A 17280-nucleotide genomic window follows, 5' to 3' on the forward strand; every position below is an offset into this window, starting at 1 on the left:
TGGTCTTGAGCTTGTGTTGTTCTTTTCTAGTTGATGTTAAAAAATGAAGTCGATGCTGAAGTGTAAAATCCTGCCGTTCCTCGAGTGTCCACTAGAGGCTGGCTGCAGACTAACGGTGTCACATACACACCCATTCAAAAAAGCCTGGCCGTATCCGAATTGCCAAGTACATACTCAATCTTTCAGTAGGCAGTATGCAGTACGTACTATCCGTGCTGTATACTGTTAGTATCTACTATTCAGTATGCACACACAGTAGGCAGATATTTGTTCCTACTTCATCTGATTCATTCAGTAAGGAAGTGACGTCATTTACGTTTCCCAAACCGGCCGCATTCACCCGTTTTTTTTTGTTTTTTTGTTTAGCTTTATTCAAGAAGAGTAATGCTCATATACAGTCAGGTAAACAAAAAACAATATCACAATGTAAATCAAGTAAAAGGCAGATTAAATAACTAAATAACATACAGTACATAAAGGAAAGTACAAATGAAAGACAGTAATATACAGAATATAAAATAAACCAATAAAGACGCATTTAAATAGTGAAATCATTATTTAAATAGAGGGGGAAAGGTTTTATAATAATGCAAATATTTGTTATATTTTCTGTTGTTAATTAAAAGTAGTGATTTCAGTCGGGACTTTAAATTAAGATGAAAAATTGATTAAATTAGTCCACGCTCGTTTGTTTTGATTTGGAGGCGGACGTGAAGTGACGATTTATGTTTAATTTCGCACAGCATTGTGGATGGTAAAACACAATTCATTTCCTGAAAGCACGCATCCGTAGTGCATAAAACCCGGAAGTTAGTATCCATACTGAAATGTTCAGTATACTGCGCGGACCCAAAAAATGTATACTGAATGACCACGAAAGTTCAGTATACTGAAACTCCGTACTGAATTATTTTAAGCTTAAATTTGAGTATTTTGCAGCTTGTTTTGGGGAATCTTCAAACTGTGAAATGTATTTTCTGTGTGCATTTCTTAATCCCAGAGTTTATTTGGACGTTTTACAAAACTAACAATTCGTGTCAAACATGAAAACTACTCTCTGCTCTGTGAAATATTTAGTAAAAATGAATCCCCCATACATTAACGTCAGGTCGGCTAAAATACATTCTTAATAGATCTCTAGAACAAATTGTGGCACCCTACTGTGCAGGCATCGAATATGATCAGTATGAAAGGGTTAAAAAAAGAGAGACAGCAATAAGCTGCTGTGTCTCTGAACGTCTTCATCTGTCTAAAAGCGTTCATCTTAATCTCACAGTTTGTAAAACACCTAACGCTCTTCATCTCTGAATCTCCCTGCTTGTGGATTTATGAGTGATTGGTTCCGTGGGGTGTGAATTTAATGCTCCGATACGTCAGCTGATGTCACGAGATCTGACTTATTAAACTCTTTTTCAAACGCTCAGCTCGACTCCAGGAAACGCAGAGCTGAGATGTGTTTTTTATTGGCAGTGTCACATGCACGTCAGATTCACAGCCTCAAATTAAAACCCGGACTGTGATGGAGCGGCTCGCAGTTTGCAGTCGTTTGTCTCCGATACCTGACAGTTTGACTACAACCTGCAGAAAATAAGTCTCCATGGGGGGCTCTTCTCCCCTGTTACATTCAGCTGTAAACTGAACATGCAGCTGCCAAAGATGGTTGATTATTAACTAAACAAGGTCTGAGTCATGTAGTGCAGAATAAGCACAAAAAGATCCACTTATTACATGCATTCTGCAGCTTTTTATGGTGGGCGTTTATGACATGAGACGTGATCTTTACGAGGAGGGATATGAGGGTCAGGCCTCTCCCTGGTTTGGGTGTGGGGGTCAGTCTTGGGTGTGAGACGTCCTCCTGTACACTCAGATAAAGATGGAGGTGGGACCAGCAGGGTGGTTTGAGTTTATCTGCTGCACAGATGTTCCATACGCGCTCTCAGATAAGTTCCTCATGGCGGCTTGGAAGTGCAAAACCAAACCTACAAAGTGTGGAAGACTTTCTACAAAGCTTGAGACACATTTACAAGAAGCCCAAACAAATGAACAAATGTCAGAATCTTGCATGAAAGGGAATGAACCAAATCCTGGAAGTTTAGAGGACAAAGGTGAGATGGAGGGTCTGGAAGGTGCACTTAATCCTTCAGTCTTGTCCGTGTCCTTCAGAAACTCCAGAGACCCTGGACACTCAGGTGGGTTAGTCAAAGTGGTGAAAACATCATTCAGTTACCATAAACTCTGTAATACACCACAGGCCCTGGACACAACTTTCATTGGGCCCTTACCTACACACGCAAACATTACTCTCTCACTGTGTGTGTCCTCCCCAAGCATGCAGAATGTGTCTGCACAAAAACACATAACAGGGCAACCCACGATCACACAGCACATATTCTTTTTGAAATTCGATGCCATGATTCGCCTATTACTCATTTCTCAGTGTGAAACGTGTTTACAGCATTTGGTACATTCCCTCTCCGGACAGATTCTGGACATTTGTCTCAGTGCTCGTTAAAGTGTTAAGCATGTTGTCAACTTGTTTTCTAAAATGTAAATGTGTTTTGTCATCAATAGATGTATTTCACTTTTGTCATTATGTTTTCTAAAATGTAAAACGATTCTCCAAAATTTGTGTCAAGCTTTGTGAAAGGGCTTCGCACTCAGTGGGTTTGGTTTGCACTTCCCAGCCACCATAGTTCTTCACCTCTTGAGGGAACATGAAGGGTCATTTAACAAGCCGACTTTTCCCCAAGTGATCAGAGGGAAGTTCTCATGATTTAATTAAACTTCATGTAGAAGAGGAAATAATCTTCCTCCCCTCTTTCTTTCTTCCTCATGCCTGGCCCTGATCCTCTTCTGTAATGACATGGCCTCACACACTATGCTCACACAGGAGGTCACAGGAGATTGTCCTCGTTACAGGAAGGTCAAAGGTCGTAATCCAGACTCAGCAGACTCGTAGTAAAACGACGGCGTAGAGAGCAGGCCTGAGATCTTTCAGACTGAGCTGTGTTTGTTTCCTGATTATTGTCTTGACTCTGCAGGCTGTGACGCTGAATTGTCCTTCTGGGATTATTCAAGTCGTCTGAATCTGAATCTTGTGAGATCTTCAAATGGAACCAGTTTAAATATGACTTGACCCTCTTTAACAGAAGGCCCTTCATCCCCTGATCCATTAGAGTGAAACCTTTAACCAGCTGCAGCGTTCTTGTTACTCAGGGAGAGTCAGAGACAACAGATCCGTCTCTACATTTTTATGTGACATATTTTTTCCTTTTTCATGAAGCATTTCTGCAGATTACGACACGACCATAAACAGCGGGTTGGAGCAGCAAAGCCCCCCCCCTCCCTCTGAACACATAAATTACAAAGAACATAAATAAACCAACTGCAGGCCGACACAGCAATACGAGAACGTCCTCAGTAATCGATTCATCATTTTAAAACCTAATGAATGAACACGTTTCATCAGATGTCCTCGACATCCTGGCTTTAAGGATTCTTTAAATATAAAGTGAGATTAAGATTATTTGGATTCTCTGTAGAGATTGTTCCCTAAACTTGATGAAACCAGCAGAGGGTTTACACACAGTGCCGTTAGTGAGAGACTTTTATTCAAGTTGTCTAAAGACAGCAGAGTTAAATTCATGTTTGTATTCTGTTTTAGCTTCATGCTTCGGTCTGGGCTGTGAGTTTATCACTGACAGAAGTCTGAGTTTGAAAAGGGGACTGTGACTGCCCTCTTCTGGCTGACAAGGAATGGTTCATGCTCCAAAGTGAGGCCCGAGGTCATTACGGGGGAGAGGGGGCGGCAAGGCAGAATAAAAACACTGCACACCGTTTGGCACTGCCAGCAAAGCATTTGAAAGTCAGTGCGTGGGGTCGCATGGAATTCAAATAGGGTCGAGGCTCCTGTGTGTATGATATCCAATGCCAAAACAAGAAACCTGCAGAGTGTCTGTCTGTCTGTGTAGAAATCTCCTCTCAGCCTCTCTTCCTCTGCTCAAAATGATCAACATGAAAAAGCCTGTATTGTGTCCAAGATGAATGTTTCCCGGCACCACAGCAGAAAAACATGATTGAAAACAAATTCACAAAGCTGTTTGTGTTTTGGATTTCTGGGGTCATCAGAGTTTGGTGAAGTCAAAGTGGGGTCACAGGCCAGAAAAGGTAGGGAACCACTGATTTAGAAACATCCTACCTATGAGAGATGGTTTTCTGTGGATGCCTCAAATCAACTAAGTTTAGATTCTGGTCCTGAATGCTCTGGATTTGTTTGGACCAGAGAAGGTAGGGAGTTTTAAGACACCCCAATACGGCCGTTTTGGATGCCCCTCAGTTTGCCAGATATGAGAGCAGTTATCAGGTCAACAGGTGTTGCAGTGATGGAAGCGGGCAAGAGAAGTGTTTCAGATAGAAGTGATTGTACCCGACCTAAAAAGCCTCTGCATGTTTCTAATAAGCTCCACGAGCAGAAACGTGCTCAAACTAGGATCAATATTGGAGATGCTTTTGAAAAATGGAGAGAGGTTAGAACACAGAAAGGTTTACAGACCGATGCAGAGCTGGATAAACACTGAAGCTTCAGTATCCACCACATGGCAACCTGTGTGAGCATCAACTCTAGAGAGGAGGGGGCGGGGGGAGACAGCTCTCTACAATGTTTAGAATTTGGACTGCAGTACCCAAACACTAGCTGTCAGAGTTACATACTGCTCCTTTAAGTGGAGGTGTGTGTGTGAGGAAGCCCCAGGGTAGTTTAAAGTCTCTGTATGTAAATGTGCTGCAGCTTTAGAAACAGGAAACGGTTAAAAAACAAATATGCATATTAATAAATATTCTTTATTTAGTAAATTGTTGCACATTGCATTCTTGACATCACATCATCCAAATCCTTGTTACAAATGGATTTTTGATTCTCTGTAAAATCTCTATATTTAGAATTCCTGTACACATATAACGGTACGACCTTTACCACTACATTGACGTGTCACCAAAATAGAAAACAAGAAAACATAAAAATAAGACTCCTAAAATGTATCCCTAACATCACAGCTTGCAAAGCTCGTTTACTGATTCCACTGTGCTCCGACCCAATGACCCTACAGAAGACCAACGACACCAAGCTAGGTTTGGTCAGGGAGAACAACCGCAGGCAAGAACGCAGCCGAGAGATGAGAAAGTGTGTTTGTGTGCGATTGCAACAGAAAGTCAGAATCACGACACTTTAAAAAACAGAGAAATGACTGAACCAGACACCAAACGGACTTCACAGTTATCTCAGTGAAGACGCTGCAGCAGTGGTCACGAGTGTTGCTCCCCGGGTGGCGGTGGCAGCGGTTTGTGCAGTTAGTTGACACTGGTGGTGGTGGCAAACCACTTCCCACACACGGGTTTACTCTGCTCATTGGAGCGGCAGTAGTTGGTGAATTTCTCTTTCAGGAGCTGGCGGTACTGGTGGCGGTTGTTGTAGAAGGACTGGTTTCTTTCTAGAAAGGCCTGAATCTCATCCTGCGTCAGGAAGTTCTCCTCGTCAGAGGCCACTTCGGAATCGTCCTGTCGTAACAAGAACAAAAGAAAAGGACAGGAGGTTACATAAAAGATGAAGATGTAATCATAGTTTTCCTTTAGAGCTACTCGGTGAAACAGAGCGTACACCATGTATCAGGGGTCGAACGATTATCGGCAGAGCAGAGCTTGTATATTTCTTTTTTTGTCTTCTGACGACTCAAAGCACTTTCACACCGCAGGTCACAGCTACACATTCACACCCTGATAGTAGAGGAAGTTACAAATCCATTCACACACTCCAGATCGGAGCTGGGGATCGAACCCCCGACCTTCCTGTTGAGAGACGACCGACTCTACCACTGAGCCACAGCTGCACTAACAGCATATATTGCTCCCAAACCTGAATATATAGTTCAGTATTCCTTCACTAATGTGCAGGTGACCCATGCACTGTGCACTAATGCTCCTCCGCACCATCACAGATTCTGGCGTTTTGAACAGAGCGCTGATAACAAGCCCGATGGTCCCTCTCCTCTTTAGCTCGGAGGACGAAGGACCTGCCCCTCACAGCTGCCCACATTAGAAAACTGGATGATCTGATTCATTTTACTGATGAAATTCATTAATTTTAAAGTGTGCTACTTTGGCTCCTAGCAGGTGTGTTTTTCCCTCTGGGTCTGTCTCACCCAATGTCCCGCCCACAACACTTTCTGATTGGCTAGACGTCACACGAGTAACAGCCAATCAACACTGAAGCCTGGGAGCCGCTGACGTGCACAACTGAGGAAGTCATTTTCCCGATGTGTCAAACATGACATGAATGCAGAGACGGATATTCTCTAACGCCCCGTGTCCACCTGCCATTTTGCCAGGCAGAAAAGCGCTGGCTGTACGCTCGAGTGTTTACATGAAGCGTCCGTCATGTCCGTATGAAGCGTCCGTCCATGTCTGTATGACAGAAACCGCTCTGTTACTTTTTACTGCATGTTTTTTATTTGAGATATTTTATTTCCTGATCAGACACGGAGCGAGGAGGACGAGGGTACAAGACACGATCTGTAGGAAGCTAAACTACGGGGAATATCAGACATTTGGAAAAGAGGGACGGTGATGTCAACGGAAAGATTTTCAACTTGAGCGCTCGGAGCAGCTGCACAGAAACGGCAGCGTGCTTTTTTTCTCCAGGCGGCCGCTTTCTGCTGCTAACGCTCTCTACTCATTGAAGACAACTGAAAAAAGACGCTAACCCACTCAGAAGACAACGCCAGGTGGACACGGGGCCTAAGTTCTGTTTCATGGGGACTCTAACAGAACCAGCATCTGACCATAACAAGTCAAACCGTCTCACTAACCAGCAGTTCCACCAGACTGATGCTCGCCTCTGCAGCGCTCCCGTTAAGGCTGAGGTTCTTCTGATGAGCCGTCCACGGTAACCTTAGTGCAAGGTTGGCGAGTGCGTCTTCACAAAGGGACGAGAAGATTTCTTTGGTTCGGCATGAACGCGAAGGTAGACTGTGGCGTGCCGTGTTCCCGTCTGACGTGCAACCTTCAGCCTTCTTTCCCTGCAGGAATGAGAAACAGAACCATTTAAAACACGCTTATCAAATATGAAGCATGCAGTGTGACACGTCTACCGGCGCTCGCTCACCTGACTGTTGCATAAAGCCTTCCCCTTCCGTTTCTTCTTTTTACTCTTGCACTGACTGTTCTCTTCGGAGTGCGTCCAGCAGTCCACACAGCTGTCTAGGGCGTCCTCCTCTTTGTCTTCAGCACAGTGATGGGGGTTGGTCTCTTCTCCTGCAGAGGGTGAAAAACAAAACAAACAAAAAAACTCAAAAAAGCTCCAAGATATGGAAACATTTTGTCACAAGAAAATAAAATCTGTTCTTCTGAATTAACGATCAGCAGCTTCATTTAGACCTCTGAACATTCCCAGACTGATTAGATTTATTTGGGTTTGACACATGAGGAGATACTCGTGTCCTTAGGTAACATCGATGACATCGTTCTTAGTTTGTCGACTCTGCACAGGCTGCTCAGATCTTTGCTCGTTCAGACACACACCTCGCTGCAGCTGAAAATACAATCAGTTAGCTACGTGCTGACACAGGAGACAATCAGGTTACTGCTGAAAATACTGGATCCCACGGCACAACCACAAGCCGCTCGTAACTTGTAATTCTGAGATAATTGTCTCGTCAATTCAGAAAACCTGAGCAGATTTTTATTCTCTCGTGTGAAAGCAAAGCGCTCCTGTACAAAGAAACCTCGGAGTATATACGAATCATATTGTGTTTTTAGTCTAAAAAACAGAACGCCGGCTCAGAGCAGACCTGCTTCGTCGTGGTTGCATATTCCCTCGGAGCAGGCGATGTCAGAACCTTCCCGTGAGCCGATCTCGCTGCCCTCCATACTTGAGGAGTATCCACAGTCACTGCCGTTGCTCTGAGGGGACAAATCTGCAGAAACACAACCAACAAAAAACAAAACACACCATCTTAAAGGCCTGTTGTTTATGCTAACGGTCTTTCCTCTCTTTAATGTGGCGTCCTCCACAGACAAACGGTTCATTTCTGGGGCTGGCCTTGACTTTGAATACTGTTTATGAAAGATGTGTTAAGTGTGTGACAGGATTAGTCCTGGAGTTGGTCTTTACTCTGTTTGGTGCTCTCCGGGCAGTTACAAGAAGAGCTCTGGTTGGTGGCGGTCTCATCACATCCCGCCTCCTCCTCCTCCTCCTCCTCCTCCTCCTCTTGGCTGCCACAGACTTTGCAGGAGTCCTCCACGGACTCAAGAGAACCCTGAAACACACAACCCGGGTCAGAGTTCAATAAAGCGAGCACATAATCCAACCCTCTTATAATCAAACAAGGCCAGACTCTCCCTCGTGGTGGATGATTACCTCGTCTGTTTTTTCCTTGTCGTCCGCCTCCTGTTCTGACACGTCAAAGCCACACTTGTTTTTCCGTCGATTTTTACGCTTCTGCCTCTTTTTCTCCTGCTTCAGCTCTTTCGCTCTCTCCTCCTCGGACAGCTCCTCTACAAACTGCTCCAGGCGACTGATGCCCTGCATCTTCTCCACAGCCATCTGACAGAAATGGTTAACAGAAACATGACTCGCCCGTCTTAACCCTTTCATCACCTCATAGTTTGAAATATGAAGTTTCGTTACCTCAAAACTTTTGCGTAGTGCATCGACCCCCAAATGGAACAAAATCTGCCAGGTCTGCTCCTCTGCTCGTAGCTTCTGCCAGATCCTGTGCAGCCGCTCGTACAGGTGAATACCCAGACAGGTCAGGACTTCTTCCTGTGCGATATCAATGGTCTTGGCGTGTCTCTCTCTGCGTCTTAGAGAAACCCAAACAACATCCTCAACATACTGAAAGGAACAAACCGACTAAGTTAGAAACTATCTGAAGCTCTACTCACTCGTAGCCTCCTGCAAACTCCGGCTCTGCCCGTCCGAGGAGGTGAGCAATAAAGTCTGTCTCACAGCACACGTGGATGTGGCGTTCATGGGGGCAACAGCACAGCCCCTCGTACAAGGCGGCGCAGTAGCCCTTCTCTTTGCTGCAGTCCAGCTCCCCTACCAGGATGTTGTACGCCCTCAGAACTTTGTTCTTGCAGTCGGTGCAGAATCTGTGGACGTTAAGTGATGTGCAGTTATTGCGATTGTTTTTAAACCTCCCACTGTAACGAGAGTGGAAATCAGGTATTTAGTGCGAGGCTGTGGTGGTCGCACACGTTACCTGTGTTTACGCAGGTATGTCTCCAGAGTCTCTAAAAGACAAGCACTGTCGATGAGGACCACCTCGTCCCTGCACTCCTGAGACATGAGCTCCCAAACGTCCATCCAGCTCCCCCTGGAGGCAAATATACAAACATTATGACTCTGACTATCAAACCTTCAATAACTAAGAGAAAACTAACTGATCTAAGGGCCCGTGTCCACATGGCGTTTTTGTTCTGAGGGCCAACTTCTTTTTCTTTTTTTTTTGTTAAGATTTATTTTTGTGCCTTTATTAGGGAGATAGGACGGTGAATAGAGTTGGAAATCAGAGAGAAAGAGAGAGTGGGGAATGACATGCGGGAAAGGAGCCACAGGCCCACTGCGCCACCAGCGCCCCGAGGGCCAACCTCTTTGTTCAATCATTCCCAATGAGGAGAGAGCATTTTCAGCAGCAAAGGCGTGTAGCATCTTTTTTTTCGGCTTTTTATTTTTTGTCACAGGCACTATTTTTTCAAAATATATGACATACCCTGTATTTTTGTCTCTTACAGATCGTGTCTCCTTCTCTGTGTCTGATCGGAGGTTCGATGGCGGGGCCGTCACCATTATTAATCTCATCATCCAGACAAAGCAGAAGGACAAACATCCTCCGTTTGATGCTCACAGTGACGGAAAAAACCTCAAATATAAAACGTGCAGTAAAAAGAAAACGGAGCAGTGTCGGCCATACAGCGGCTGTCTTAAAGAGACTGTTGTCATAGAGACAGGACGGACGGCAGCACTGCGTCTTTTCTCTCAGAGGACAAACGCTTCATTTTGCCCCCCGAAAAAGTGTCAGGTGGACACGGGGCCGGACACTAGCCCCATTACACACTGCGTCACAGTTTCATTCTAATGATCACAATAAAGATTATAATCAAGACTTCTCACACTAACATCCATCATGCTGTCCAGAGGAGAATACGACTGACACACAAATCAAGAGGTGGAATGACTCACCCCAGAGGTTTGGGCTTGTGCGTGTCTAAGGAGTGCAGCTGGCAGCGTTTGTTCTTCTTACTTTTTGGAATGGCATCAATCATGTCGTTCAACTTTGACCTGAAAACAAAGAAAAAACAAAGCTTTTCTTACAACACTCTGTACAACAGAACAATTGTCTATTGTTAATATATTTGACAATAGATGGTAGTATTTTAACACCACAATAAATGGCTAATTTATCGTTATCGCAATCAAAACATCGCAAACGTCCGAATCTATCGCATTCTATCACCCCTCTGTACCGTCTGCAGAGGTGGTAAGAAAGGCGTTACAGAGGAGAGACAGGATCAGCTGAGCATGTGTGTGCATGTCTGACTGTGCCAAAACACAATATGAATTCACGGACTGGGACACCAATATTACACCCTCATGGAATCAATATGACAATACGAAGACGTGATGACGGCAGAGCTTAGATACGGCGCTGTGGTCTGAAAACAGCTTGTGACTCACCCATGGACGTAGAAGAGGTTGTAGAGCTTCTTCACGTCTGACAAACACGTTTTGGTGACAGAGAGCATGCCTCTGGGTTTCACAGTGAGGGGCTCCAGGGCCGGGTTCCCTGATTCTACCAAGTGTGAGAAGAGGCGCTCCACACTGCGTCTGCAGCCCACGCATGGCACCGGCTGAGACAACGCAGCGTACACCTCCCTGGAAGTCACCATCAGGGCCATGTTCAGGTCCTGCTGCTTCAGCTTGGAGTAATACTAAACACAAAGGTTAGATTTATGTTAAGACTTTGTTGACCAATCAAATGAAGGCACACCTCACACCTGTGAGCGCTGCTGATGTACTTGAAAAACATTGAAACAATGACGTGCATAAAACTGCCCACCTCAGAAAACTGTTTCCAGTGAGACACGTTTATGTCGTTGCTGTCCACGTCCATGACACTGTCAGAAAACTCCATCACCATCTGACAACAGAAGATCGTGAAACATTTTAAATGCACATTCTGGAAATATCCAGAGACTTACATCAGGATTGGATCGTTTTTATAAGCGACAATCTCTCCTCCGAGGAACGTCTGGCGTGAGGAAATTGATAGATCAGATGCAGTAAATGAATGATTTATAAGAAGAAAAAAAATTTGGGGAAAGCATTATGGACAAAGACACTCAGACTTTCCACACCAGTCTTTCCCGTAAGTCCCGGCGGAATAGGGGACAAACAATGGTCAAATAACTATATGAGGATCAAGGAAGTCTGTCAAGTAATGAAGGTTATGTGCAATCACACTGTGCTTTTCCTAATAAAAAGAACATTTCAAAAAAAGAGATTGATAGATCAATGCTGTTGCTGGTCACTGTAGGTGCTGCACCCCGTTTAATCTCAGATAAACCCTAAGTCACTTTGTCCTAAACCCGGGCCTTCTTAGTTTGGCCCTTATGAGCTAGACGTAAGCAAAAGCATATTTAGATCATAGTTCATGTTCAACAACTCCTTAACTTACAATCCACGAGCAGTAATCAGGAGGGCACTGAGGGCAAACTCTTAGTTAAAGGCTTATATGCTTTAGACTATGGTCATGTAGAATAAGGTACTAATAAGCAGCCAGTTAATGGTGAATATTGTGACCTAAATTTAAAGTGTTACCAAACCTTCTATTCTATTTTGGTGATGGTCGACGCTTTTATAACTAATCGGTTCTTTTCTGGTCTGAAGTAAAGAAAGAGTACTGAAAACACAAAGAGGCTTATGAATGAGTGAACCACTTCATGGAAAGAGATACTCACCGTGAGGGTGTCGTCGATATGCAGAGGGATCTGCCTGGAGAGGAAAGGGTAGTCCTCCTCCCCTTCCCTGCAAACTGCTACTAAACGAGCCATGTTTGTTTCTTTTCCTCCGGGTCGGGTTTGTTGATGCAGCTCGCCTGCAGAGGATGACACAGAAGAGACCCGCTGACACCAGCACAAGCCACATCCAGCTAATGCTAACAGTCTGGTGCAGGTCGTGGCGAGCTAACATTGCACAACTTTAATTTTACACCAATATCAAAGTCACGCGAGGGGGCAGTAAAGCAAAGCAGACATCTTCCCTAGCGTTGAAAACTTCTGATTTAACGTCATCGACACTTTCGCAACAACGATTTGTCTTGACCCAGATTGAACAGGCTAACTTCAGTTAGCACAACAACTTAGGAACAGGAACTTGTGTGTGTGTGTGTGTGTGTGTGTGAGGGGGTGTGGGGTATAAGGGTGTATTATTTCAGGTAGTCAACAGAACTTCTACCTGTGCAGATTAACATGACGCATGTCGAGAAGAGTAATATTTATTTGATTGGTAATGAAAAAACAATCAACCGGCTGCTAGCCAGTTAGCTTTAGCATGCTAGCTGATTTCAACAGCAGCGCAAGAAGGACGAAGCCGGCCATTGTGTTTCTCTTTATACTCCTTTATACTGCTGAACTGCTTTACAGTTATTTGTTTTAATCCGTGGATAACAATGCATCGACACACGAGTCGTGTATATAAGTGTTGACAGTTTTTCACACCATGTCGATGCCAGCAAACTTTGCTAACTTACTGTTTAGCATCGCTGCCCTTCCAAGCTAACGATAGAGCTAAAGTTAAACCGGCGCTTGTACAGCTTCTATTTCGTGACGTTTTAAACAATCTGTCACCTTGAAAGGATGTGATGTAGGTGCGAGTTACTGGTTAACTGGTTTACTCACCCGCTTCTGAATTTCTACCCTTTAAAGATAAACAAGTGCGACGGTGAGTGAGGCTGCTACGGCGAAGGAATCTTCATCACTCGTTTCACCTTTGCCCTCTGTGGCTGCGCACGCAGAAGCTGACGTTGTGATGACGTGGCGCCTCTAGGGGGCGCAGTGCGGGCACAAGCTGCTCATTCATAAAGGAAAGGCTGTAACTAATCCACTTTAACCTTACAGTAATGATTGATTAACAGGAAGACGGTTTGACATAAAGTGATCCGTGTTTTATTTTATTTATTTCACATTCATTTCACCAGGTTGGTCCCGCTGAGATTAAGAACCTTTTTATTCCAAGGGAGACCTGACCAATACAGCCAGCAGCAAGAGCACAACGTTACACACAGAGACATAAAAGAGACAAAGCACAATTTACAAAACACTAAAATTAGCAATCTGAGTCAAACCTGGGATTTAGTAGCTCAAGCAGTCGTTCTAAAAACACTGACATCCATCTGTAGAATATTTTGAGACGCACCTGTATGAGTCCATGAAAGAAAGGTGATAGCCACTGACAGGTTACATCAGTTGGATGAAGAGCATGTTTTAACATCTTAAAGAGAACATTTCCTGTCGTAGAAATTAGAGTCTAGACAAATCAGCTCTCTTTGGTGTGAGCGGAAAAACAGACTATGGATGACCCTGATGAAGGCCACGCGCTGAAACGCATCGGTCTAAGAAAGTTAATAAAGTTGATCTTCGTTCTACAAGTGCTGCTGGAGCTTTTTGACCTCTTCAACCCTTTCACTCTCCGTGCACCTTAGTAGTTGGTGAAATTGTGCCTGCTAACCCTACTCTGCTTCTACAGACCTTCCTCTTGTCCAATATGTACTAGTATGCCAAAATAATTGTTTAGATTTCAGTTTAACTTAAACATCCTTTACAATTTAAATGCAATCAAATTATACACTAGTGGATGTATTATGTATGGATTAGTCTAAGCACCACAACAAAGAACCTTTTTTAAAGTCACTTTTTGGGGCTTTTTTTTGCCTTTATTAGAGAGGACAGCTGAGGAGAGACAGGAAACGTTGGGAGGAGAGAGAGTGGGTGGATGACACACAGCTAAGGGGCCGAGGTCAGATTCAAACCCCGTTGCGACGAGGACTATAGTCTCTGTACATGGTGCACACGACATAACAGCTAGGCTATTCAGCGCCCCTACAAAGACCTTTAAAGTTGTCCCAATCAGATGCAGTCCGATAGTAAAGATGGTGCTTTAGGTCAAAGGACGATAATGCAGAGGAATAGTTTGCTTTTAAATGCTAGACTCTCTGCTCACAACACAGAAGGAATAAGAACTTTCATTTGCACATATAAACAAAGCACACACAGTCAATATTCAGCAACTCAGAGGACTCTTTTTTGAATGAAGCTCTACGATCAGTCAGGAAGATTTTGTATTTGCCTTAATGGTCGGGTCCATCTCTCTTTCATCCCTCTCTCGCACTCTCACTGTCATTTTCTGGGGCTGTCATTGGTTAATTAGCAGTCTGGTCAGCTGTGCTCATCTAATCAATCGCATGGCGTTCCTCCCTCGTTGTCAGCCTACCATCGTTCTGCTCCCCTATTCAAACATGACTCCTCCTCTGCCTTTATAGTTCCTTCTTGCCGATGTTTCATACGCCCCTCCACCTCCTGATCACCGCCCGTCTTCACAAAATCATCATCCATCAATTCTTCACCCATCCGGTCTCAACTAGTCAGCAGATCCACCAACACCAGGGTCTGGACTCCATGGGGAGGATTTATTCTGTTAATGCTAAGAATCATAGAGTCCACAGGGTCCAAGCGGCAAAGTCTTTGTCTCAAGTCACATTTCTATGTTATCGTAAAAAATCTTTTTCTTTATTCACATCTCTGCTGATTGAAATAATAGTATGAGTATTTTAACATTTAATTCCAGCCCCATGATACGGATTCATCTCGCAGTTTTACAAACTCAACCTCACCAGAATTTAATTGTGATCCCACAAACGTGTAAGAGATAAATCACAAAGCAATTCATGAACATGTACAACACTAAAACACACACTGACAACAAACTGCTGCAGCTCAGGGTGTCCACCACAGAGTTGGTCATTCCTGTCATGACATTAGCGAGCAAGAAAAAGAACAGCTGATTCCTGCTGACAGCTTGAACGAGGCACAGTCCGTCCATGTCGTCCGTCTTTTGGTCAGAGTCCGATTGTTTTTTACACAAACTCCACGACGAGGGGACCAAATGACAGCCTGATGTCTTTTTGGAAAACAGTAACACCATATCAGCGAAACCGATGCAGCACAGAAACAACAGCGACTGGGCAACGCTCCAGATGAAGAAAGATAAATTAGCTAAGCAGCGAGACACCGGCTCTGTGAGGGTCTGACACACCCACAGAGCAGCAAACAGGGCAAGAGACACAAATGAGAGGTTGAAGAGTACTTTAAGCCACTGTCGAACCAGGGATCTCGGCTGCATGACGTAGAGTCCAACCTGAACTCCTGCCAGGTAGAGCGCTACATAGCCCACGACGGAGAAAATGCCCTCCTTGTTAGCATGCAGAAAGTCTTTTTCTCTGTCGTTGTTGTGGAGAATGAACGCCTTCAGCTCCGTTTTCTCCAAAGCAAGCTGATAAAGTCCACTGATCATAACTGCATACACCCACGACCGATTGGCTGGTAGAACGGCCAACAGCAAAGAAGCAACAACTCTGACGATGGCGAGTGTGAAGAAGAAATTCCAGTGGACGCCGTATTCTGTCACATGCTCGTGGTAGCCGGTCATTTTGACGCTAACCAGCCGTCCCATACCGAGAGCGAGCAGGGGCCACACAGAGAGGAGCTGCTTTTTGATGTGATTCATCCTGGATCCTGAGAAGCTCTTTCCCCGAGCCTCCGGACAAACAAGAGCGTTGGCAAAAACATACGCCCCCACACCAAAGTCCATCACACCTGTCCCGTAGGTTTCCGTCTTAGCATAGCGTCTCGGAAACACACTGAAGTCTACAGCAAGAATGCTGATGGCTGTTTTGACATTTACAAGCACTCTGAATATCGTGACAAAGGGAATCTGCTTGTATTGGACATGACTCTGAAGAAAACTGCTGACAGTATTCTGCGGATGCTGGTTTTTAAGATGGACGTAGCAGTAGACGCAAAGTGTAACCAAGAGCAGGCTCGGGATGACGTGTTGGAGAACGCTGCTCAGGATGGTGCAGGACAGAACGAGGGGAAGGATGAGCACGGAGAAGTCTAGAAACAGGTGAGACAACAGGGGGAGTGGCAGTGGAAGGGTCTCTTTGGCCTGGTAGTAGAGGATCAGGATGAGTCCTCTGTTGATGAAGCACACTGGAGAGAGGAGGGAACCCAGTGCCACTTCCTGGAGACTGGTCCCATTGAGATTACTGACAAACGCCTCCTTCAGGTCCTTTTGTGACATGGCCTGCACACAACAAAATGCACGTATTACTACAGGAGATAAACATGGCTGCAGTCAAAGAGAACACCATCAGGGTCACTACCCATAATGAATTCAAAGGGACCTTTTTCTAAAATCCAGTAAGCTACCAAACTGGAACCTGGTGTGTACGGTCATATGGGGAGAGGAGTTTTGAAAGGTCAGTGGGGTCAATTCCATTTAGCACCTTGAACAGTCAGCAGTATTTTAAAATCAATCCTCAGCTTGACAGATTGTAAGGAGGAAGGAATTGGAGTGATGAGATCTCTTCTTATTGAATGTGTTAAAACTCTGGCTGCCTCATAACATGCACATAACAATAATATTAATAATAACTGTACGACAGAGTATTTCTCGGTCTTGAAGTGAGAGGTTTGTCAGGAACTCTACATATCACAGTTTCTTTAGGAGCTGAAAACCTCTCCTGGTCTCACTTTCCCACTTCCCCACATATTATTTCACTAGCAAACCACGAATGGGGTCAATTCGGATGCTTTAATTTATACAAATACGTCAATAACGTGACTACAGCGAGTGTGTGTTAAGACACCAGTACTTACGTGTTACTAAAGGGTTTCCTCCGCGGCGGTGAGAATTCAGTTTCACAAAAATACCTGTTCTGCAGCATACCTATTCATATTTGCTTCAAGTTCCGAGTTTATCCTAGCCATCATCATGCTCACATCAACATGAGAGCGGCAATGCGTACTTCCGCATTCAGTAACGTGATGCATTCATAGAAGCTCGGATTTCGCAGAGTTTCTATCTAGTTTTTATTCGTTCTGTATTCATGAATGCAGCATAACTTCATTGTCCTAACCTTCCATCTACCAGAGGGGCCTTACTTT

At 44.5% G+C, this 17280-nt stretch overlaps 2 protein-coding genes across 3 annotated transcripts; both read right to left on the reverse strand.

Moving 5' to 3' along the window:
• Window positions 1-4819: 4819 nt before the first annotated feature.
• On the reverse strand, window positions 4820-13084 carry ggnbp2 (gametogenetin binding protein 2). 2 transcript variants are annotated; one of them, XM_020649984.3, is made up of 14 exons: window positions 12955-13084; window positions 12016-12152; window positions 11115-11195; window positions 10733-10986; window positions 10238-10336; window positions 9258-9371; window positions 8938-9147; window positions 8681-8849; window positions 8411-8596; window positions 8165-8309; window positions 7842-7967; window positions 7157-7305; window positions 6861-7070; window positions 4820-5553 (listed from the first exon to the last, which is right to left on the reverse strand). In XM_020649984.3, the coding sequence occupies exons 2-14, from the start codon at window positions 12106-12108 to the stop codon at window positions 5347-5349; spliced, it is 2043 nt and encodes a 680-aa protein (XP_020505640.2). In that variant the 5' UTR covers window positions 12109-12152; window positions 12955-13084; the 3' UTR covers window positions 4820-5346. The 2 variants fall into 2 exon arrangements, with proteins under 2 accessions (XP_020505640.2, XP_020505639.2); XM_020649983.3 differs by having other exon boundaries at window positions 8681-8855.
• Window positions 13085-14376: 1292 nt separating this feature from the next.
• On the reverse strand, window positions 14377-17151 carry pigw (phosphatidylinositol glycan anchor biosynthesis, class W). Its single transcript, XM_020649945.3, has 2 exons — window positions 16993-17151; window positions 14377-16417 (listed from the first exon to the last, which is right to left on the reverse strand). The coding sequence occupies exon 2, from the start codon at window positions 16412-16414 to the stop codon at window positions 14942-14944; it is 1473 nt and encodes a 490-aa protein (XP_020505601.2). The 5' UTR covers window positions 16415-16417; window positions 16993-17151; the 3' UTR covers window positions 14377-14941.
• Between the last annotated feature and the right edge of the window lie 129 nt (window positions 17152-17280).

This window comes from Labrus bergylta, chromosome 14 (assembly GCF_963930695.1).
Source record: "Labrus bergylta chromosome 14, fLabBer1.1, whole genome shotgun sequence".
NCBI classification, from domain to species: domain Eukaryota; kingdom Metazoa; phylum Chordata; class Actinopteri; order Labriformes; family Labridae; genus Labrus; species Labrus bergylta.